Source organism: Aspergillus flavus, chromosome 2 (assembly GCF_009017415.1).
Source record: "Aspergillus flavus chromosome 2, complete sequence".
Lineage (NCBI taxonomy): Eukaryota > Fungi > Ascomycota > Eurotiomycetes > Eurotiales > Aspergillaceae > Aspergillus > Aspergillus flavus.
The window spans coordinates 1,526,684-1,542,688 of NC_092409.1; the positions used below are offsets into that span (position 1 = coordinate 1,526,684).

The 16,005-nt window shown below is 47.8% G+C and overlaps 7 protein-coding genes across 7 annotated transcripts; 4 read left to right on the plus strand and 3 right to left on the minus strand.

The window, feature by feature from the left end:
- Positions 1–60: 60 nt before the first annotated feature.
- F9C07_9925 (HotDog domain-containing protein) lies at positions 61–963 on the minus strand (the record flags this gene model as incomplete). Its single annotated transcript, XM_041289370.2, has 2 exons — positions 61–148; positions 214–963. The coding sequence occupies 2 exons, from the start codon at positions 961–963 to the stop codon at positions 122–124; spliced, it is 777 nt and encodes a 258-aa protein (XP_041142351.1). The 3' UTR covers positions 61–121.
- A 1,421-nt stretch (positions 964–2,384) lies between these two features.
- Positions 2,385–4,478, minus strand: F9C07_9926 (putative flavin-binding monooxygenase; the record flags this gene model as incomplete). Its single annotated transcript, XM_071511960.1, has 6 exons — positions 2,385–2,694; positions 2,749–3,291; positions 3,361–3,618; positions 3,673–3,741; positions 3,795–4,058; positions 4,195–4,478. 6 exons carry the CDS (start codon positions 4,476–4,478, stop codon positions 2,385–2,387), a joined length of 1,728 nt encoding a protein of 575 aa, XP_071363632.1.
- Positions 4,479–5,343: 865 nt separating this feature from the next.
- F9C07_2225321 (uncharacterized protein) lies at positions 5,344–6,667 on the plus strand (the record flags this gene model as incomplete). The annotated part of the gene is made up of 4 exons (XM_041289361.1): positions 5,344–5,538; positions 5,609–5,645; positions 5,708–6,155; positions 6,241–6,667. The coding sequence occupies 4 exons, from the start codon at positions 5,344–5,346 to the stop codon at positions 6,665–6,667; spliced, it is 1,107 nt and encodes a 368-aa protein (XP_041142353.1).
- A 1,952-nt stretch (positions 6,668–8,619) lies between these two features.
- Positions 8,620–9,645, minus strand: F9C07_9928 (putative alcohol dehydrogenase; the record flags this gene model as incomplete). Its single annotated transcript, XM_041284585.1, has 1 exon — positions 8,620–9,645. One exon carries the CDS (start codon positions 9,643–9,645, stop codon positions 8,620–8,622), a length of 1,026 nt encoding a protein of 341 aa, XP_041142354.1.
- A 220-nt stretch (positions 9,646–9,865) lies between these two features.
- On the plus strand, positions 9,866–11,725 carry F9C07_1195596 (uncharacterized protein). The gene is made up of 3 exons (XM_071507733.1): positions 9,866–10,219; positions 10,282–10,747; positions 10,807–11,725. Exons 1-3 carry the CDS (start codon positions 10,086–10,088, stop codon positions 11,392–11,394), a joined length of 1,188 nt encoding a protein of 395 aa, XP_071363633.1. The 5' UTR covers positions 9,866–10,085; the 3' UTR covers positions 11,395–11,725.
- On the plus strand, positions 10,807–13,678 carry F9C07_2126731 (uncharacterized protein). The gene is made up of 2 exons (XM_041284583.2): positions 10,807–11,055; positions 11,219–13,678. Exon 2 carries the CDS (start codon positions 12,054–12,056, stop codon positions 13,563–13,565), a length of 1,512 nt encoding a protein of 503 aa, XP_041142355.2. The 5' UTR covers positions 10,807–11,055; positions 11,219–12,053; the 3' UTR covers positions 13,566–13,678.
- A 1,583-nt stretch (positions 13,679–15,261) lies between these two features.
- Positions 15,262–15,968, plus strand: F9C07_9930 (uncharacterized protein; the record flags this gene model as incomplete). Its single annotated transcript, XM_071511962.1, has 3 exons — positions 15,262–15,574; positions 15,675–15,862; positions 15,888–15,968. The coding sequence occupies 3 exons, from the start codon at positions 15,262–15,264 to the stop codon at positions 15,966–15,968; spliced, it is 582 nt and encodes a 193-aa protein (XP_071363634.1).
- Between the last annotated feature and the right edge of the window lie 37 nt (positions 15,969–16,005).

Genomic DNA, 16,005 nt, shown 5'->3' on the forward strand with positions numbered 1-16,005 from the left:
TCTATCAGTACGCCGTTCTATCTTGTGTCTATAATCTATATGAGGTATTATAAGTTTGTCCAGGAAAATATTAGCTGAAGAGTATTTAAATCACATCGCGCCCACGGCTGTCACACCTCAATCAATCGCGATACAGAGGTACCATAGTCTGTAATCATAAACAGTTAGTCACCGACTGAGGAAGGGAGTCAAAGTCAAAGGGAAAAACCATACCTCTGCAAACTTAGGCTCAACAAACAAAGCCCTAGCTTCGGCCACCATAACGGGATCACTCTCCTCTCCAGCCGGTGGCAACGAGCTCAAGCTTCCCTCCACCCAAGCCTTCCTCCCCTCAACATTAACCGTATCAGCCCGCAACACGTACAACCGATCAGGGACGGCCGGCTTCCGAAAATCCATATTCAGGTTCGCCGTCATACCCAAGCCACTGGGAAACGACGCCGACACGCACCGCGCAAATGCCTCGTCGAACATAACGGACAACAAGCCCCCATGCACGAATCCCGGGTGCCCGCACAATTGCTTCCCGATATGGAACACAGAGATCACACGCCCCGCCCACCGGCCGCTATCCTTCAACTTCTCAGTCGCCGTCCACATGTACGGCGGCACGGTGATCTTCTCCGGACCGGCCAGTGAACCGGCGACGAAATGAGCAGGCCGCAGAGAGGGGTTCATGGAGAGGTGAGGGCGGGATTCTTTGTACTTTGGGTCCTGACGGAGGGACCGTACTAGGGGCAGACGGGAGATGGACGTTTCGACTTGGGGTTCGGGGGCTGGTGGTGCTGTGGTGCGGAATGAGGGGACGTCCTCGATTGGTGTGGCATTTGTAGAGGCATGGTGGTCTTGCGCTGTTGCTGAGGCGGCGATGCGGACTGTGCGAACTGGTGTTGTTTGGGGGGTTGTTGTTGCCAGAAGCTTGAGTCTGTGGGTGTAATGGAGGGTTCGGGTTAGGGTCATCATTGTTGCGCTTTGAGGTTGTGGCTTTAAGTGAGGTGGTATCGAGGGGTGGTATTCGTATGCCACAATGATATCGGGGCTTTTTTTTATAAAGCTGTAGATCTATGGAAACTTAATCTTTTTAGTGTTGGACCGTGTGTCAACTTCATCTATCCTAGCTAGGGTTTGGATCGACGTACCTATGATGTTAGGAGCTTTTTTAAGCTATTCAAGTGAATCTTGATAGGGTCAGGAAAGAGATAATGATTCTTCGTTGCGACAGAACCCGGATAAAGATAAAAAATTGAAGAAAAAAACCGGAGAAAAAGAATACTAACTCCGTAGTGGAGTATGTCTACGCTAGAGGGCCCACGTGGAAATGCCGTCATTCTCGCAACTATAATAAAGCTAATCCTGCATGATTGTCTTGTCTTTCTGAGCTTGATTGCTCCCAGAGCTAGATCTTCAGGGTCTTGCGTGGCTTGAGATCTATCGATGGCTCTCTTGGTTCATGTAATCTACTTCAAGGTCATATCAAGCTTATCTCTTCAAGATCGACAGATCGGACGAGTAAACGTCTCATCCGCTCTATGCTGTGTTCAATGAGAATATAGGAATGCTCGTGATTACTCCGCCAAGCATCCTAAGGTTTGTAGGCATTCGCCATTGCCTTGATGATTGCAGGACCGTTCTTGCTTTCGAAAACCTTGACATCTCCAAATAAGGTTAGTCGGCATGCCGAGATTTTTTTGATCGGGCTGGAGTGGGTCCGTTCGGAGTCATCCCGAGAGCTCCCGGACTCCGATGGACGGAGTATAGGCTGAACATTGAGTACACATAATAGTCATAGAGCCGTCGTGCCGTATTAGTATTTAGAGTTGTATGACATAGGTAGATTGTCTGAGACCTGTTATGCTATTTTAAAGCATGTGTTATCACTCTAATGCATGCATTATCTGATTTCGGTCTCGCCGAGTCTGGGTGCTTTGCGTCAGTGCTCTGCCTGTTACTTAATAAGGTAGTTGGACAATTTGAAGTGTGATAGGTACGGACTTGGGGCTCCGCATTATGTACGCGCTTGTGCATTGGGGCAGCTTTTGCTAAATCTGGTTACTGGATGTGGGTTTCGCAACCTGTCGTTCGAGTCATCAAGACGTAGGCTGTTGCTCTTTTTGAAACATTGTTTAGCTCTCTAGCTTTAGTCTTTTGGTCCGAAGTATAAGTTTGTAGTCCAGAATTAAGCTTGTTATAGTCTAGATAGTGGCGTGCTGCATATTTAACTCATCCTTTATTGATTATAATACAAACATTGTTGATTAACTCACTCAGCATTATCTACATGGAGTATCGTTAGCTCGAAAGCCTGCTCTAATTACACTGTACCAGCTTCATGAGCTGGCATCGTTACCGACGCCACAAGACAAATGATCCAAAGCATCGAGCGATCACCAAAGCCCTTCAACAAAGTAGTATGCGAGGTCTCCCATGCCATTCTCTTCACCTGCCACTTGACCATTTCCAAGGCAACGGAAGCGATTCGCAGAGTTGTACTGAATGTTGAAATGTTCCGCACCGATGCTGTCAAGACACTTCTTGAAATGACTGGTTGTGCCTGCGTAAGGCGCAGTGACCTGCCCCGAAGACTTGCCGTTCTTGTACCAGCTCCGGCAATTATCGGCCCAGGCCGTCCTCTTGAAGTATTCCTGTGCCCAGACATTGTAGTCATCGATGGCTTCCTTCTTGACCTCCATTGACCTATGAAAGTGATTAATAGATTACCTCAGCTTTACCGGTCCAGGGTGAGCTTACTTGATGTCGTGCGTGGCCATGTGCTGGGCCCACCTCATGATGTAGTCGCATACGAAGGAGATTCCAGCTAGAAGTGAGCCATTGGAAACAGTGAAGTTTGGTCCACCGATTATGAAGTAATTGGGCATTCCATCCACTTGAACGGAGAAGAATGCCTCTGGGTTGTGCTTCCACCGCTCGTCTAAAGTAGCGTTATCCCGCCCAGACATTGTCCAACGAGGAACGAAGGATGTGTCAAAACCAGTGGCGCAGACAATCAAATCAAACTCTTCTTCCTTTCCATCAACTGTCTTTATTCCCTTCTCTGTAATACAGTCAATCGCTTCCCAGCACATGTGTGTATTCGGATTCGCAAAGGACTCCAGATACCCATCACAAGGTGTTAAACGGCGACAACCCGGGCTGAAGTCTGGTTTCATCTTAAGGGCAATGGATGGGTCATGGCTATTTTTCAGTCTGTCCTGCATCTGCTGCGTGGCGATCTCGGTAGCAAGCTTATTGAGAGTATGGTCTTTCATCATACCGTAAGCGAACTGGTTCACACTGGAGTTGGAGCATTAGTGCCAACCTGCACAGAATCCATGAACGAATACTCTTTGAGGTGCTCAATACCTGTTTTCGAGTTCCTTACGCATCTCGAAGAAGGCCGCCGGGTCTTCTCTGAATTTCTTCTTTTCCTCTTCAGTGTATGCAAAGTTTCTCCCATCCCTCGTCAGGTGACCGCTGAAGTTGGAAGCGATCCATGTTGGGTTGCGCACGTAGTTCACCATCTTAGACACCTGGGAGTGCATCGCTGCGACACACTGGACACCCGATGAGCCGTTTCCAATGACTGCTACGCGCTTGTTCTTCCATTCATATGACTCGTCCCTAGGTCAGTATTAGTTTACTCTACCAGTCTCCAGCAGGTCAGGAAGGAAATACCAGGCCGCAGTGTGAACTAGTTTACCGCCAAATTCGCTCATTCCGGGAATGTTGGGCAACTTCCATTTACTTTCTCGTGTGATCAGCAAAAGTCGCAAAAGTTGGAAAAAAACTCCTTTTACCTTAAAGGTCCCGATGCGCTAACAAATACTTCGGCTTCGTCCTCCTTAATCACACCGTTCTGCTCAACCTTCACCTTCCATTTGCCAGCTGCTTCGTCCCATGTTGCCTCAACCACCTTGGAATTGAGCTCAATGTTGTCATACAGATTCCATTTGCGGGCTGTCCTCTGTATATACTCTTCGATTTCGGGGCCGGGGGCGTAAAAATGCGAGTAGTTGGGGTTTGGTTCGAATAGGAAGGTGTACGCATCTGGTTGGTATTCGCTCACGGTTAGTAAATTCTTGCTTGGTGCTGAAGTTGATTAAAGGGTGATCTCACGGGCTGGGACATCACTAGAATAAATCAATTAAATTCTGATGAATGACTATTACTCCAGATATCTCAAAGAATGATTCTTACCACGCAACACCTGGGTATCTGTTCTCAAACCAGGTTCCACCCACGTCTGCATTCTTCTCATATATCACAAAATCAACCACCCCCTCTAGTTTGAGTCCGTGTTTGATTTTGTGGGCGAGGGTCAAACCGCCGAAGCCGGCTCCTGCGCAGATAATTTTGATCTTTCTGGGAGTAAAAGCGACATCTTCCTTGACCGAAACCCAGTTCGGAGGAGTCTGGCCTTGCGCGACAAGACCAGCCGACGTGACTGGGTTTTCGTTGGATGCGTCCTCGGGGCGTCTCATGGTTACAATATGTGTTGAGCAATGTGTGGCAGGAGGATCTGCTCCACGGAGCTCCTAAGTGCTATATAATGCATTGGCATTCTAATAGCTACAATTGCTAGCGCTGAACGCTACCCCTCCAAAGTAATTTCCGTCCCATCGTGCCATCGCTGCTATCTCCTGTAGATCGGGTGGCAGACAGCGCAACCGAAGTCTCACACCAATAAATTTACGCCAACATGGACCTTGACCCCACCGAACCCCCGTCTCCGTTGAAGTCCGTTCGTGGCTAAGTGGCGCGTGCCTCGCGCCGTCGCGGCGCTATCTCCAAACCTAATGTACGGCCTCGCACGGGGTAGTTCTGGCATTGGATGACCCACCGCAGATGTGGAAATCACTACGTACTCCATCGTGCACGATGCAGGGGCTATTTTGGCCTCTAAGCACGCACGATGGCTACGAATAACCATTCACAAAGCATTGTTGTGCGCGAAGCATCTCTCAGTGGCGAGATTGCGATCAACATGTTATATCCCTCACCACTAGCGACACTAGCAGCGAGCTAGCCTCTGGACTATTGCAACCTCATCAATCTCATACGCAGGGTAGACAGGAAGCCAAGACACCGGAATGAGGCCTTATGCGGCCATCAGCCATCCTCCTCGTCATCGGAGTCCGGACGAACAGGGTTCGGTCTGATTACTGTACATTAGCAGCCCTAAAGGCAGCACGCGAATGGAACCTCACCCTTGCATAACACAATAAACAAAGTTTTTGTTACCTCCATAGACTGGAACTTAGCGTTTTAAAGCATATATATAACTTCTCATGCCATTTCTCTCTTCCTTGTCCTTGGCTGACTGCCGACTCTGACGCATCTCTGCCCATGTCTGCGTCCGGAGACTTTGGGCCAGCGCCCCCGGGCGTCAACCTCTCAGAGAACCAAAATGGCTCTATGCTTGGGGCGGTCATTACCCTCATTATACTCGGGACGCTGTCCGTCGTACTGCGGATATACGCTCGGACTGAATTCAAAAAGTTCCGATTTTCTATTGACGATTATCTGAGCTTTGCTGCCTTGGTAAGTAGCCTCACAAGGCCGAAGCCAAGTGTATGCGAGTCATAGCTCATTCTCCCCACCATTTACTTAGTTATTTTCCTACTCGCTCGGTATCTGTGTGATTATCAGTGAGTTCTCTCTCTCACCTCTTCCTCTTCTCAACCCCCACGCAACAGCTGACCGTGGACAGGCGTCAAATACAAAAACGGACACCATGTCCAAGCCCTCACCAAACAAGAATTTACAGTCATTTGGAAACTTCTCTACGCCCACGTCATGTTATACGCCTTCTGCGTGACCTGCACCAAGACATCCATTATATTGTTCTATAAACGCATCTTCAACCTTCGTTACTCTCTTTACTTTGCTATGTTCTTTATCCTAGGCTATTTCATAGTCATCATCGTCACAATCAACGTGGCCTGCGATCCAATCCCATACTTCTGGGAGCAATACACCGACCCCAATACCGCTGTGGGCAGCTGCATTGATATTCCCAAATTCTTTTTCGGAAATGGTATCGCGGCAGTCCTGATCGACATTATGATTCTCATCATCCCGATCCCCATTACCTGGAAACTACAGATGCCGAAAACTCAGAGATTGGCCGTGATCGGGATTCTATTACTGGGTAGCTTGTGAGTTATCATTCTCCCCTATACTCTTTGAAAACGGCGACAAGCAAAAAGACATAAGTGGTAGACGTCGCTAACTGTCCCAAAGTGTCTGCATCGCAGGTATCGTCCGACTGGTCTTCCTAAACCGAAACACCCACTCGGACGACGCGACCTGGTCCGTTGCGCCCGTCTTCGTGTGGTCTTGCGTCGAGCCCTCAATCGGAATCGTCTGCGCGTGTCTCCCTACATTATCTCCGATTTTCCGTCGTTGGTGGTCTAGCATGATCACCGGGAAGTCGGGAAGCGCAAGCGCGAAACAGTCCCCCTCTGGGTACAACCTGAGTAGTCGAAAATCCCGACTAACGGATCCGAGTATGACGTGGACGCATTGTGACGAGGTCGAGCTAGTGGATACCGTTATCGAGCGCAAGTCAATCTCCATGCAACGCAGAGGAAGCGAGGGGGGGAATTCATCACGACATTCGGGGATCCGAGTGAGAGAAGAAGTGATGATCAGTTACACGGCCGTTTGATTGGTGGTCTACAAGTTTACAATTCATGTACATATGACAAATATTTTACTCGATGAACTTTAACGATCAATAGTCCACGTTGTTCGTCCACACTAGTCATGATGTAGAGTTTTTGGCGGAGTTCTTTTCCGACTGGTACACCTGGACAGGATTGGATCGTCACCTTCTCGATGTCAAACGGCAAGATCAGCATCCCCGACTTGTCTTGGAAGAGAAAGGATCCCCGGAACATGGCCTGACGTGCTCTTTTTCAGCGCTTCTGAATCTCTCCTGTCAGGACTCGGGACTCGGGACTCGGGACCACCTCGCAAGCAAGAGTCCCACTGAGTGGATCTGATAACCCCATGGGGGCCCAAACACCTTGAAGGGTTGGATATCCTGGATAGAAGCGAACCACACCAAAACAATTGATTGAACCTTCGTGTGCTACTAGAAACCAACCAAGTCTCAATAATCCATCTCGTTTAACCGAATGAAAACGCAAATACTTATTATCAATCATGAATGATGACCCTCTGTGTTGTCAAGCCCGCTACTTTAGCCTGAGTATCCACATAGCGCCACCCCGTTTTGGAGAATGTGGTGTAGATCCACTTCGGTTGCGATGGCCCAAGAGCCCTAAGTGGAAGCTCACAGCGATGAGTTCTTCCGAGCCCTCCGAGTACAACCTTTGCTTGCAATTTTTACTGCAGTTGAGACGTTGTTGGGAATTGGAATCAGGAATATATGATATCACTACCGAGATTAGGGCTAACTAGGGTTTCATGATTCATCCAGATCTCGATTCCACCTCGTATTCCGTATTCTAGAAATCTTCAATTCCCGGGGAATCAAACCAAAAAAGAACATACGGTTACGCGAGTCAGGTTATTGATTGTGGCTTGCAGAATTATTCAGGGACTATCTAGATTTATTTAAACTTAGGGTATGATGTTCCTGACGATCAGCTGCCCATTCCGTTCCTCGAATATGACACCCGTTCCGTGGTCGAAGCATCGGCTAAGCTCCAAGGTCCTAATTAAGATATCTGAGCGTCGATATCTTGTTTCCAGGGGGTCGGTGTGCTGGATTGTGGATCCGTGAGGAGGGTTATTCGCCACGCGGGGATGATGCGCATTGCATGCATGTTCTTGTTTTCATTTTTGTACTCCGTAGTTTCTTCGTTCTTTATGAGATCGGATTGTCAGGGAGTGTTGTGCTGTGGATCTCGCGTGGTGAGGTAGTGGCCCCTGCTGGTGATCTCACCTTTAGGGGTTCTGTGGTTTTGGTTTTTGGTAAAGGACTTGGTTGTTCTGCAGGGATTTTGGTTATGAATTAGACATAACTCTCGAGCTGGGGTGTCATAAATCTATGTAATTCTCTTAAATTATTCCGTGGCTACACCCAGTTTTCTGCTATGTACTTGCTGTTCACCTTCTTATATCCAATAGTACGGTCTTTTCCGCCAAGGTGCAGTTATATTTATTCATTGTTAGCATCTGCGCCTGTATCAGCTGAGACAGCCATGGCCAGGCTCTGTTGGAATAGGTTGATTTAATGAGTCTTCCTCTTCGGACATTGTTCATCGTGTGCAAACGAGGGGTGAATCTGTCTTATTAGAAGAGTAGGAGATATCTACGGCTCGAGTTCAGTCACCTCTGCGTAGTGGTCCTCTGTTTGGTCTGGGAGAAATAACCTACGTAGGTCTTATAGTCTGCATTGTTTCTTTATTGCATGAGACGTAAAACGTCACTGTTACGATTTCAGGCATTACTATATGTGTTATTACTCTACCGGTTTCTTTCGCGGAGATTGCAATATATAAGACGATAGCAAAAACGGGGCAAAGTCTTCCATTTTTTAGATTGTCTCTAAGACCTAATTCGAAACACGGTAAGCTATTCTAGTATAAAATTCTCCGAAAAAGATGTATGATAAGTTATCCTATACCATGCTATCTCAATCCAATCAGTCTAGTGAGTGACTTGGATAACAACCTTGCCGACATGCTGCCCCGACTCAAGTCTCCGATAAGCCTCACCATACTCCGCAAAGGGATAAACCCGATCAATGACAGGCCTTGCCTTATGCCTCTCCATCGCTTGAAGCATTGCCTCGAAATCCATCCGCGAACCAATAGTCGATCCAGTGACTGTCAGGGATCGAGCGAGTATATCAATTGGCGGAAGGCCGCCCCCGAATCCGCTTGCAAAGCCAATCAGGACCACCACGCCAGTGATCTTAGTCGAGGCTGCAGACTTCACAATAGTTTTCTCTCCCGCGATGTCCAGCACCTTATCGACACCCTTTCCATCAGTCAAGGCGAGAATCTCGCGATCCCAGTCAGGACAGGTGGTATAGTTCACGACAGCCTCGGCGCCTAGTTCCTTCAGCTTGTCGGCCTTTTCGTCAGATGATGTGATGGCTAGGACACGGGCGCCGAAGATCTTCGCAAACTGCAAGGCGAAAAGCGAGACGCCGCCGGTGCCCTGGACCAGGACCGTCTGGCCCGGCTGGAGGGGCTCGATCTTGTTAAGCGCCGTCCAGGCAGTGACAGCTGCGCAAGGGAGCGAGGCGGCCTCAACGTAGGATATATAATCAGGGATAGGGACGAGTGCGTCTTCGTAGAAGAGCGCGTATTCGGCCAACAACCCGTCGACGGTGAAGCCAACGCTATTGGAGCGATAGTCTGGGTTATATGGGCCACCGATCCAGTTTGTAACGCAACTAACTGTGACGCGGTCGCCGTTTTTAACCCGTGTTACGTCTCTGCCAACTGCAACTACCTCGCCGGCACCGTCTGATACAGGGACGACGTCTTCTTTGGTCTTCGCGGGATATTCTCCCCTCAATAGCGCTGTGTCGCGGTAGTTCAGTGAGGCCGCGTGTACTCTGATCAGCACTTCATGGGGGCCTGGGCTTGGTAGAGGTTCGTCACGAATTTCTGCGCTGGGTTTATTGCCTGTGGTAACAATTCGGATGGCTTTCATTTGTTCCATGGTTCAAAATAACGGAGGGCTTCGGCTGAAGGCAATTTGGCTTGATTGGAAAGTTGATTGTCCAAATAATAATTGCGATATGGGTGGCAGGATCCTAGAGGGAGGAAGACCGACCTGTAAATTCTTATCTACTTATACATCTAAATTATATTAAGAGTGGGCGCTCCGAGCAGAGGCAGGTGGGCTCTCCGATAAGTTGACCATTCTATGAACATACTTTATGAAGTAGAATAGTTGAATTATTAATCCACAGGAATCTTACTAAGTCATTTTTAACTCTAAAAGAAATTCCTCGAAACCTTATCAGAATATCATTCAACTCCCTACTTACTAATCCCCCACAACAGATCTAGTCTTGAGGAGTAATCCTACTCAGATAGAATCATCCGACGGGTCTTTATTTACATTACAGTGTTTACCATACTATATGGGTGTGCACAATGGCATTCGTATGTCATTTCTCGCACTGCAACGCGAGATATCAGCGGAGGGAGCATCTTCGTCGCCACGAGACGCAACATCACCGACGACAACGGTTCCAATGTTCAACCTGTAATCGAGAATTTGGCCGAAGGTAAGCGGGTATTCTCACCTATAAAAAGCTGAGTGCAATGGTTCTTAACACTGGTATCTCAGCGACACACTCCGGCGACACATGCAAAAGGTACATGGAGTAAAGGAATGTGCACCTCCCCCGAAACAAGCATGTACATACTGTCGAGATCAAAAGACTAGATGTCAAGGAGGGCCACCATGTAGCAAGTGCGTGTATCGCGGAATAGACTGCTCCCTGAGTCGGCAGACTGAAGTACAACCTGGTGGTGATTCCAGCTGCCCACCAGACACACTGTTGAGTGATCACTCCGCTCATTCCAAGACAAGTCGCTCTGAAAAGGAAAGACACTTTCTTGATTTATATTTCAAGCTATTCCACCCTCACTGGCCATTTATTCACCAAGGCTCATTCCGTGAAGACGATGAAACACCCTTACTTGTCCAGTCGATGATTGTGATCGGTCTGTGGGTGAGTAAGGAACCGAATGCACAGTCAAAGGCAGTTGACCTCCACAATGTCCTCAACTCGGCCATACATCAACAGAAAGTATGTAACCGAAACCCTCACTATAACCTAGTCTATTCCCCTGACCAAAAAACACGCAGGAAATATGGGATGCTTCTATCTCAAAAGACGCAAGTAGTACCTGTTCCTGGCCGATACCGACCTATCAAGCTATCTTGCTCCATATAATTTTCGCCGTACTATACAAAGGCAGCGGAGCGCTTGGTCTGGACTTGAAACCTTCTCTTACTCCTGCTGTTGCCGATCTGCTTCACAGACTTGTCACGAGTTGCAGAAAGCTGGGCATGCTATACTATCCAAACATGCTGAGTCGATATGGTCAGAACGATCTTGCTTCGTTAGTCTGGATAGGTATCGAGGAAATCAAACGTTTTAATATAGCTCTCTTTAAGGTGTGCAGGGCTTTCAGCAGCTCAGGTGAACAGGGGAGTAGTATAGACAGCTCGAATATAACAGGGACAGCAAGCTGGAGGCTTTATGCACGCGACTTACAGTTCCCATTACCAAGAAACACTCCATTGTGGGCTGCTACGAGCAGGGAGGAATGGGATTCTGCGGCTCCAGATGATGTATACGGTATTAGCCTAAATGACACTTTGGAGGCGGAATGGATCTCAAAGTCAGCAGATGTCTTGGAGCTGACTGAGATTTCATTTCCATTCGGGTAGGGGTGGTTTGATATCCAGGGCATTACTAGAGTTAAAAGCACGTCACTAAACCTCTTCGGATACTTGAGGAGCTGTGCATATCGTACCTGATGATTTAAGTAACTAATTTCTGAGATAATATTTGTTTTCAATGTTCCAGACAACCATGTTAATCCGGCGAGACCGGAGTGAGACACATCTTCTGGCGTCAAGGAGCAGTATCCTTGTTCGGAGATTTTAATCTCATCCCACTCTGCTGGGGTGTATAATAAGTAATCCCTGGACTCAATATATACAGTACTAATTTAGCTAATAATATTAGTAACTCTTTTCTGCAAGGTAGGAGCTCACATGTCTTTCTTCATTCCTCATTCCCACATTTAGTTAGTAGTAGTTCTTTAGCATCAGCCGATGTAGTATCAATACGGAGCTGCTTTTAATTGCCACTGTTATTGCATGAATCTAGACCCTTTTTTCCCCTGGCGAGACTCGATTCCAATCTTATTACCAAGGGAATTGTTTGTACGTACAACTAGAAGAATAAATACTTAGGCTGTCCACTGTGCAACTTTCTCACTGCCAATATGTATCCTGACTTTGCAGGTCATCTCTTCCTTTCCACGACACACATCTTTCACCCCTATTCAAGCCAAAATTGATATCCTGCAGTCTCTGGGGAGATGGCTAATATCATAGCTGTCCATTACAATCTCGACCAAAAACACACGGTCAAGATTGAAAGTCTTCCAACCTCAATTGGAGAAAGCAAGGACGGTATAAATGACATCTCTTGCAATCTTTCCCCACCGGCTTCTACATATATAGAAGCAAGCATGGTAGACGGCATCTATAAACTACTCAAGGAGGTAGAGTCCCCAGAGTTCGACACTCGATGGCAAGAAACCCCCAGCGAGGCATTAAGTCCATCCGCCCAGCACGCAGCATCCACATACCGAAAAACTCTCTGCCTCGGATTAAGATGCCTACCAGGAGAAATCACAATCCCCAATAACCAGACCTGGAACGACGCAATCGCATACTGCCGAGCAGTCATCGCCGCCCCCCAGGACTCCATTACCCGGGCCAGTTCATACTGGATCAGATCTTCTTCCGACATAAGCAAAGTACAACTGCAACGATTCGGACCGGGAATCATTGCTGCAGCGCACAAGGGCAATTATGAGATTGTATCAGATCATTTCCAAGGAGATCGGCTCAAAGTGCCCCATATCGATAAAAAACAGAGCTTCTACCGGAATGCGCGGAATATGGATCTCGGTGCTTTCTTTTACCCGTCGTCTAGCCCACTAGCGGTTGGGGCCTTTGACTCGGGGATAGTGTCATGCTCGCTGAGTATATCTGCCTTTCTGGACCCGGAGGCGGCTGTCAAAGGGGGGTCGATTTCGGGTGTTGCCATATGTGATGACTATGCTGCGTTCTCGCGTGAAGATTACGAGATTCGACTGCGTATAGTTGGTTTTGCGCTTGGATGTGCGTATGGATTCGGTGGGCAATTGGTTAATGCGATAATCGATGGGAGTATGTTGCAATGTGTTGGGACCGGTGACCAGCACACTCTCGAAGCTGCCATGGCGTGGAGAGTTATCAGTGGCTGTACATCACCGAACAGTGGGTATATATTCGGTAAGGAAAGTTTGGAAGAGGGACTTGTTATAACGGAAGTCGAAATCGCGATACATGACCTGCTAGACTGGAGATCTGATGTGGCGGCTGGGAACCATGAAAATGGGGTTTCGGCAGCATATGGACTAGGTATTGAAGACCCTTTTCACGCATACCTAGAGGCTACCTTGGAGCGAGCAGTATCTAATCCGAGATCTGGCGGGTATGCGATTGCGGCTATTGTCTATATGCACTTTACAGGTGTTAGATATGGTGCGTATGATTATCATGGTACACATGGGGAGTCATGCTCTGAGTGTGTTCGGATTCTTCGAGACGTGACAATAGGTGCGGGGCTGGTCTGGGCTCCGAAATCACCTCCTCGGAGCTTTGAGGATAGCGCCGGTATCAGGCAACTTGGGAAGACTTGGATCGATGAATTCAAGGACTGTGGTTTGGTTCAAGAGAGTCTCGGCTGGTTTCAACATCTTGTATCGACGGGAGAAATTCGACTTTTCGATGTCCTGAATCCGATCAAAGAAGTTGATACTGAGGCCGATTGGGCCTAAGATAAACTTTTGTGTTTATTATCTCTGCGCGTATACAGGACCGTGTCAACCAGGAATAGTACTATAAAATACCCTACAAAGACAGCAAAGAACCACAAAACCAACAATTTAATAAACACCAAACAACCCAAACCCCCTTCAGACACACGCAACACTTCATAACCCTAACACACCAACGAACCAATCTAAACCCACCATTTCACCACATGCTCACGTAGTACATGGCAGATCTGCAAAGGAAAGTATGTACCGAGCGTCAGCATCGTCGTTTAATCGAAATAAGGTTTCTCAGGATCTGAGCATTATTGAGTTAGGGCTACTGAGTAGTTTCTTAAAATGCCCGAAGCGGAAACCTATCGGACGACAGTTGCCCTCTATCCTGGTCTCTTCTTGTTACATTTATACTCGTAGAGCCATATAGTTTGAATACTGGATCCACTGGGATTTGGTATCCAATCAGAGGGGTTTCTGGCGTTGAAGAAACTGATTGCGAATGAGTCTCCACTATATCGGAGTTGTTGGGTGGACGTGCTATATTGGGGGAGATTATAACCTCAATTTGCATCAGGAAGGATTCGCTGAACGAGGTTTTGGGGTTGGGAGGGTATCATCTTCTTGACTAGAGATAAGGATGGGTATGTAAGGCGAGTTCAAGAGAATATTGAAATCAAAATTAGAAAAATAATAAATAAATAAATGAAAGATAAACGATAGTATGACTTGAGGGAAATAAAATCGTCAAACACACGCCACACAGACCCAATCAGAACCAGGATACTGATTGACGATGCGCATTTGACACCGAGCATGTTAACAGACTAATAAACCCCTCTTTCAGCTGATCCAGTGAAGAAAACCAATGCCGGGGGTGTCGGCAAACTCCCTATACGTGGATAGCAAACGCCCTAAGTTAGCCGCCAATCAAGCCGGTGGTTTGCTTCCCAACTCCACCGGCTCCTTGGGTATCTACAGATGGCTCCCTACCAACGAGCATACTAAACGGGGGGTAAATAGTATAGTGAATTTCATCATCGTAGTTTCCGAAAGCGACAGTGTTTTATAGTGGTGTGCTTCTGCTAGTTTGGTGAGGGCGCTCTGGTATCTTCTTGACTACTGTTTCCTTTGCGGTACCTTCGTATATGAATTGTTTACAAGACATATATATACTATATATGGACCCGCACAGTTCTTGAACAGTTGTGGGTGGGTGAAGCTTGAGATCATTTTTGGCTTGAGGTATCTTTTGCTCGTACAGTGTCTGTCCTATTGTTATGGGAATTTTTAACTCAGGTTAGGCTCTCGGTTAGCAGCCATTTCTTCATGGTTATCGTCATAGCCTTTGGATGCGTTCACAACTGTGAAGGCACATTCGTATCGTGGGTATAAGCAAACTCTCGCTGACAAAGGCAGATGTGTGAGAACGTGCGAGGTCGGTTCGGGGTCTGTGGCCACGAGGCCACTGTATACATCGCGAGATGTGCAGTGGCCCTGCAGAACCAAGTGACGTGTCCGCCTAACCAACGCCAAGACGTCTGGGACTGGCAGGAGGATAAGGATAACGAAGAGTGTCCAGCATGCAGGGGGCAAACGCCACCCGAGACACCTTGAACTAGAAGAGACGCGAACAGGGACGGAAAGGGAAAAATCTTGAGCGCTGCCTTGATCTGTAATTCACGCCTGGGGCAATGAATTCCTCATGCCAGCCACTAGTTTCTGTTCCAGTCTTCCGCCCCATGTATATGAGTTGGCTCGGGCTTTTGCGGAGTCAATCCATTGTGGGCGTGGAATGAAAATCCTAACACTAGAAGTAAGCCGTGTAGCTCGGAAGGAATGGGTGGCGACTCTCCTACCAATTGTCACCCTGGCGGCTAGCCAAATAGACTTGATGGGGGATCTGCGCAACCTCGTCCGCCCCAAGTTCTGCACGAACGTCCAAGTCGAAGATAAACCAGCGCTTCACCGGCTTGGTCGAGTCGAAATCCGCGGGGATATGGACGTGGTCGTAGCCAGTAGGTTGGAGTGATGCACGGAATTCTCGGTTTAAGACTTCCTCGCAGAATGCACTCCCCAGAGTACTATGGCGTCGCTGTGGATTACCACCAATATCAGTGACGCAGGCAGAGATGATGACTCGCATTGGGCTCTCCATTGTGGTCCCAGTCCATGAGGGTCCAAAAGCAAACGGTTCCCATTTCTTGAAGAAACACTCTGTGCCTGAAGGGCCTCGAAGGATGATGATTTGCATTGACAGTAAAACCGGCCGGATTAATTTATTGACCGGTCTCTCGTCTTTCATTGTTTGTTTCACTTGACATGGATCAGCAAGATCTACTCTGTTTAATCTCACTCCGTAACCGTTCCTCTCTTTCAGCAGGATTTCGATGGCGCTCTGGTGGTGTTTAAATGGCTGGATGTTAACGAGTCATGTCCATGGTGTCGT

Excerpts from the sequence above, each read along its gene's own strand:
- F9C07_2126731 (XM_041284583.2), top strand. The coding sequence starts at position 12,054 with ATGGCTAATATCATAGCTGTCCATTACAATCTCGACCAAAAACACACG.
- F9C07_1195596 (XM_071507733.1), top strand. The coding sequence starts at position 10,086 with ATGGCATTCGTATGTCATTTCTCGCACTGCAACGCGAGATATCAGCGG. Across the intron at positions 10,220-10,281 it reads AATCGAGAATTTGGCCGAAG|CGACACACTCCGGCGACACA; the intron begins GTAAGCGGGTAT and ends CTGGTATCTCAG. Across the intron at positions 10,748-10,806 it reads CGGCCATACATCAACAGAAA|GAAATATGGGATGCTTCTAT; the intron begins GTATGTAACCGA and ends AAAAACACGCAG.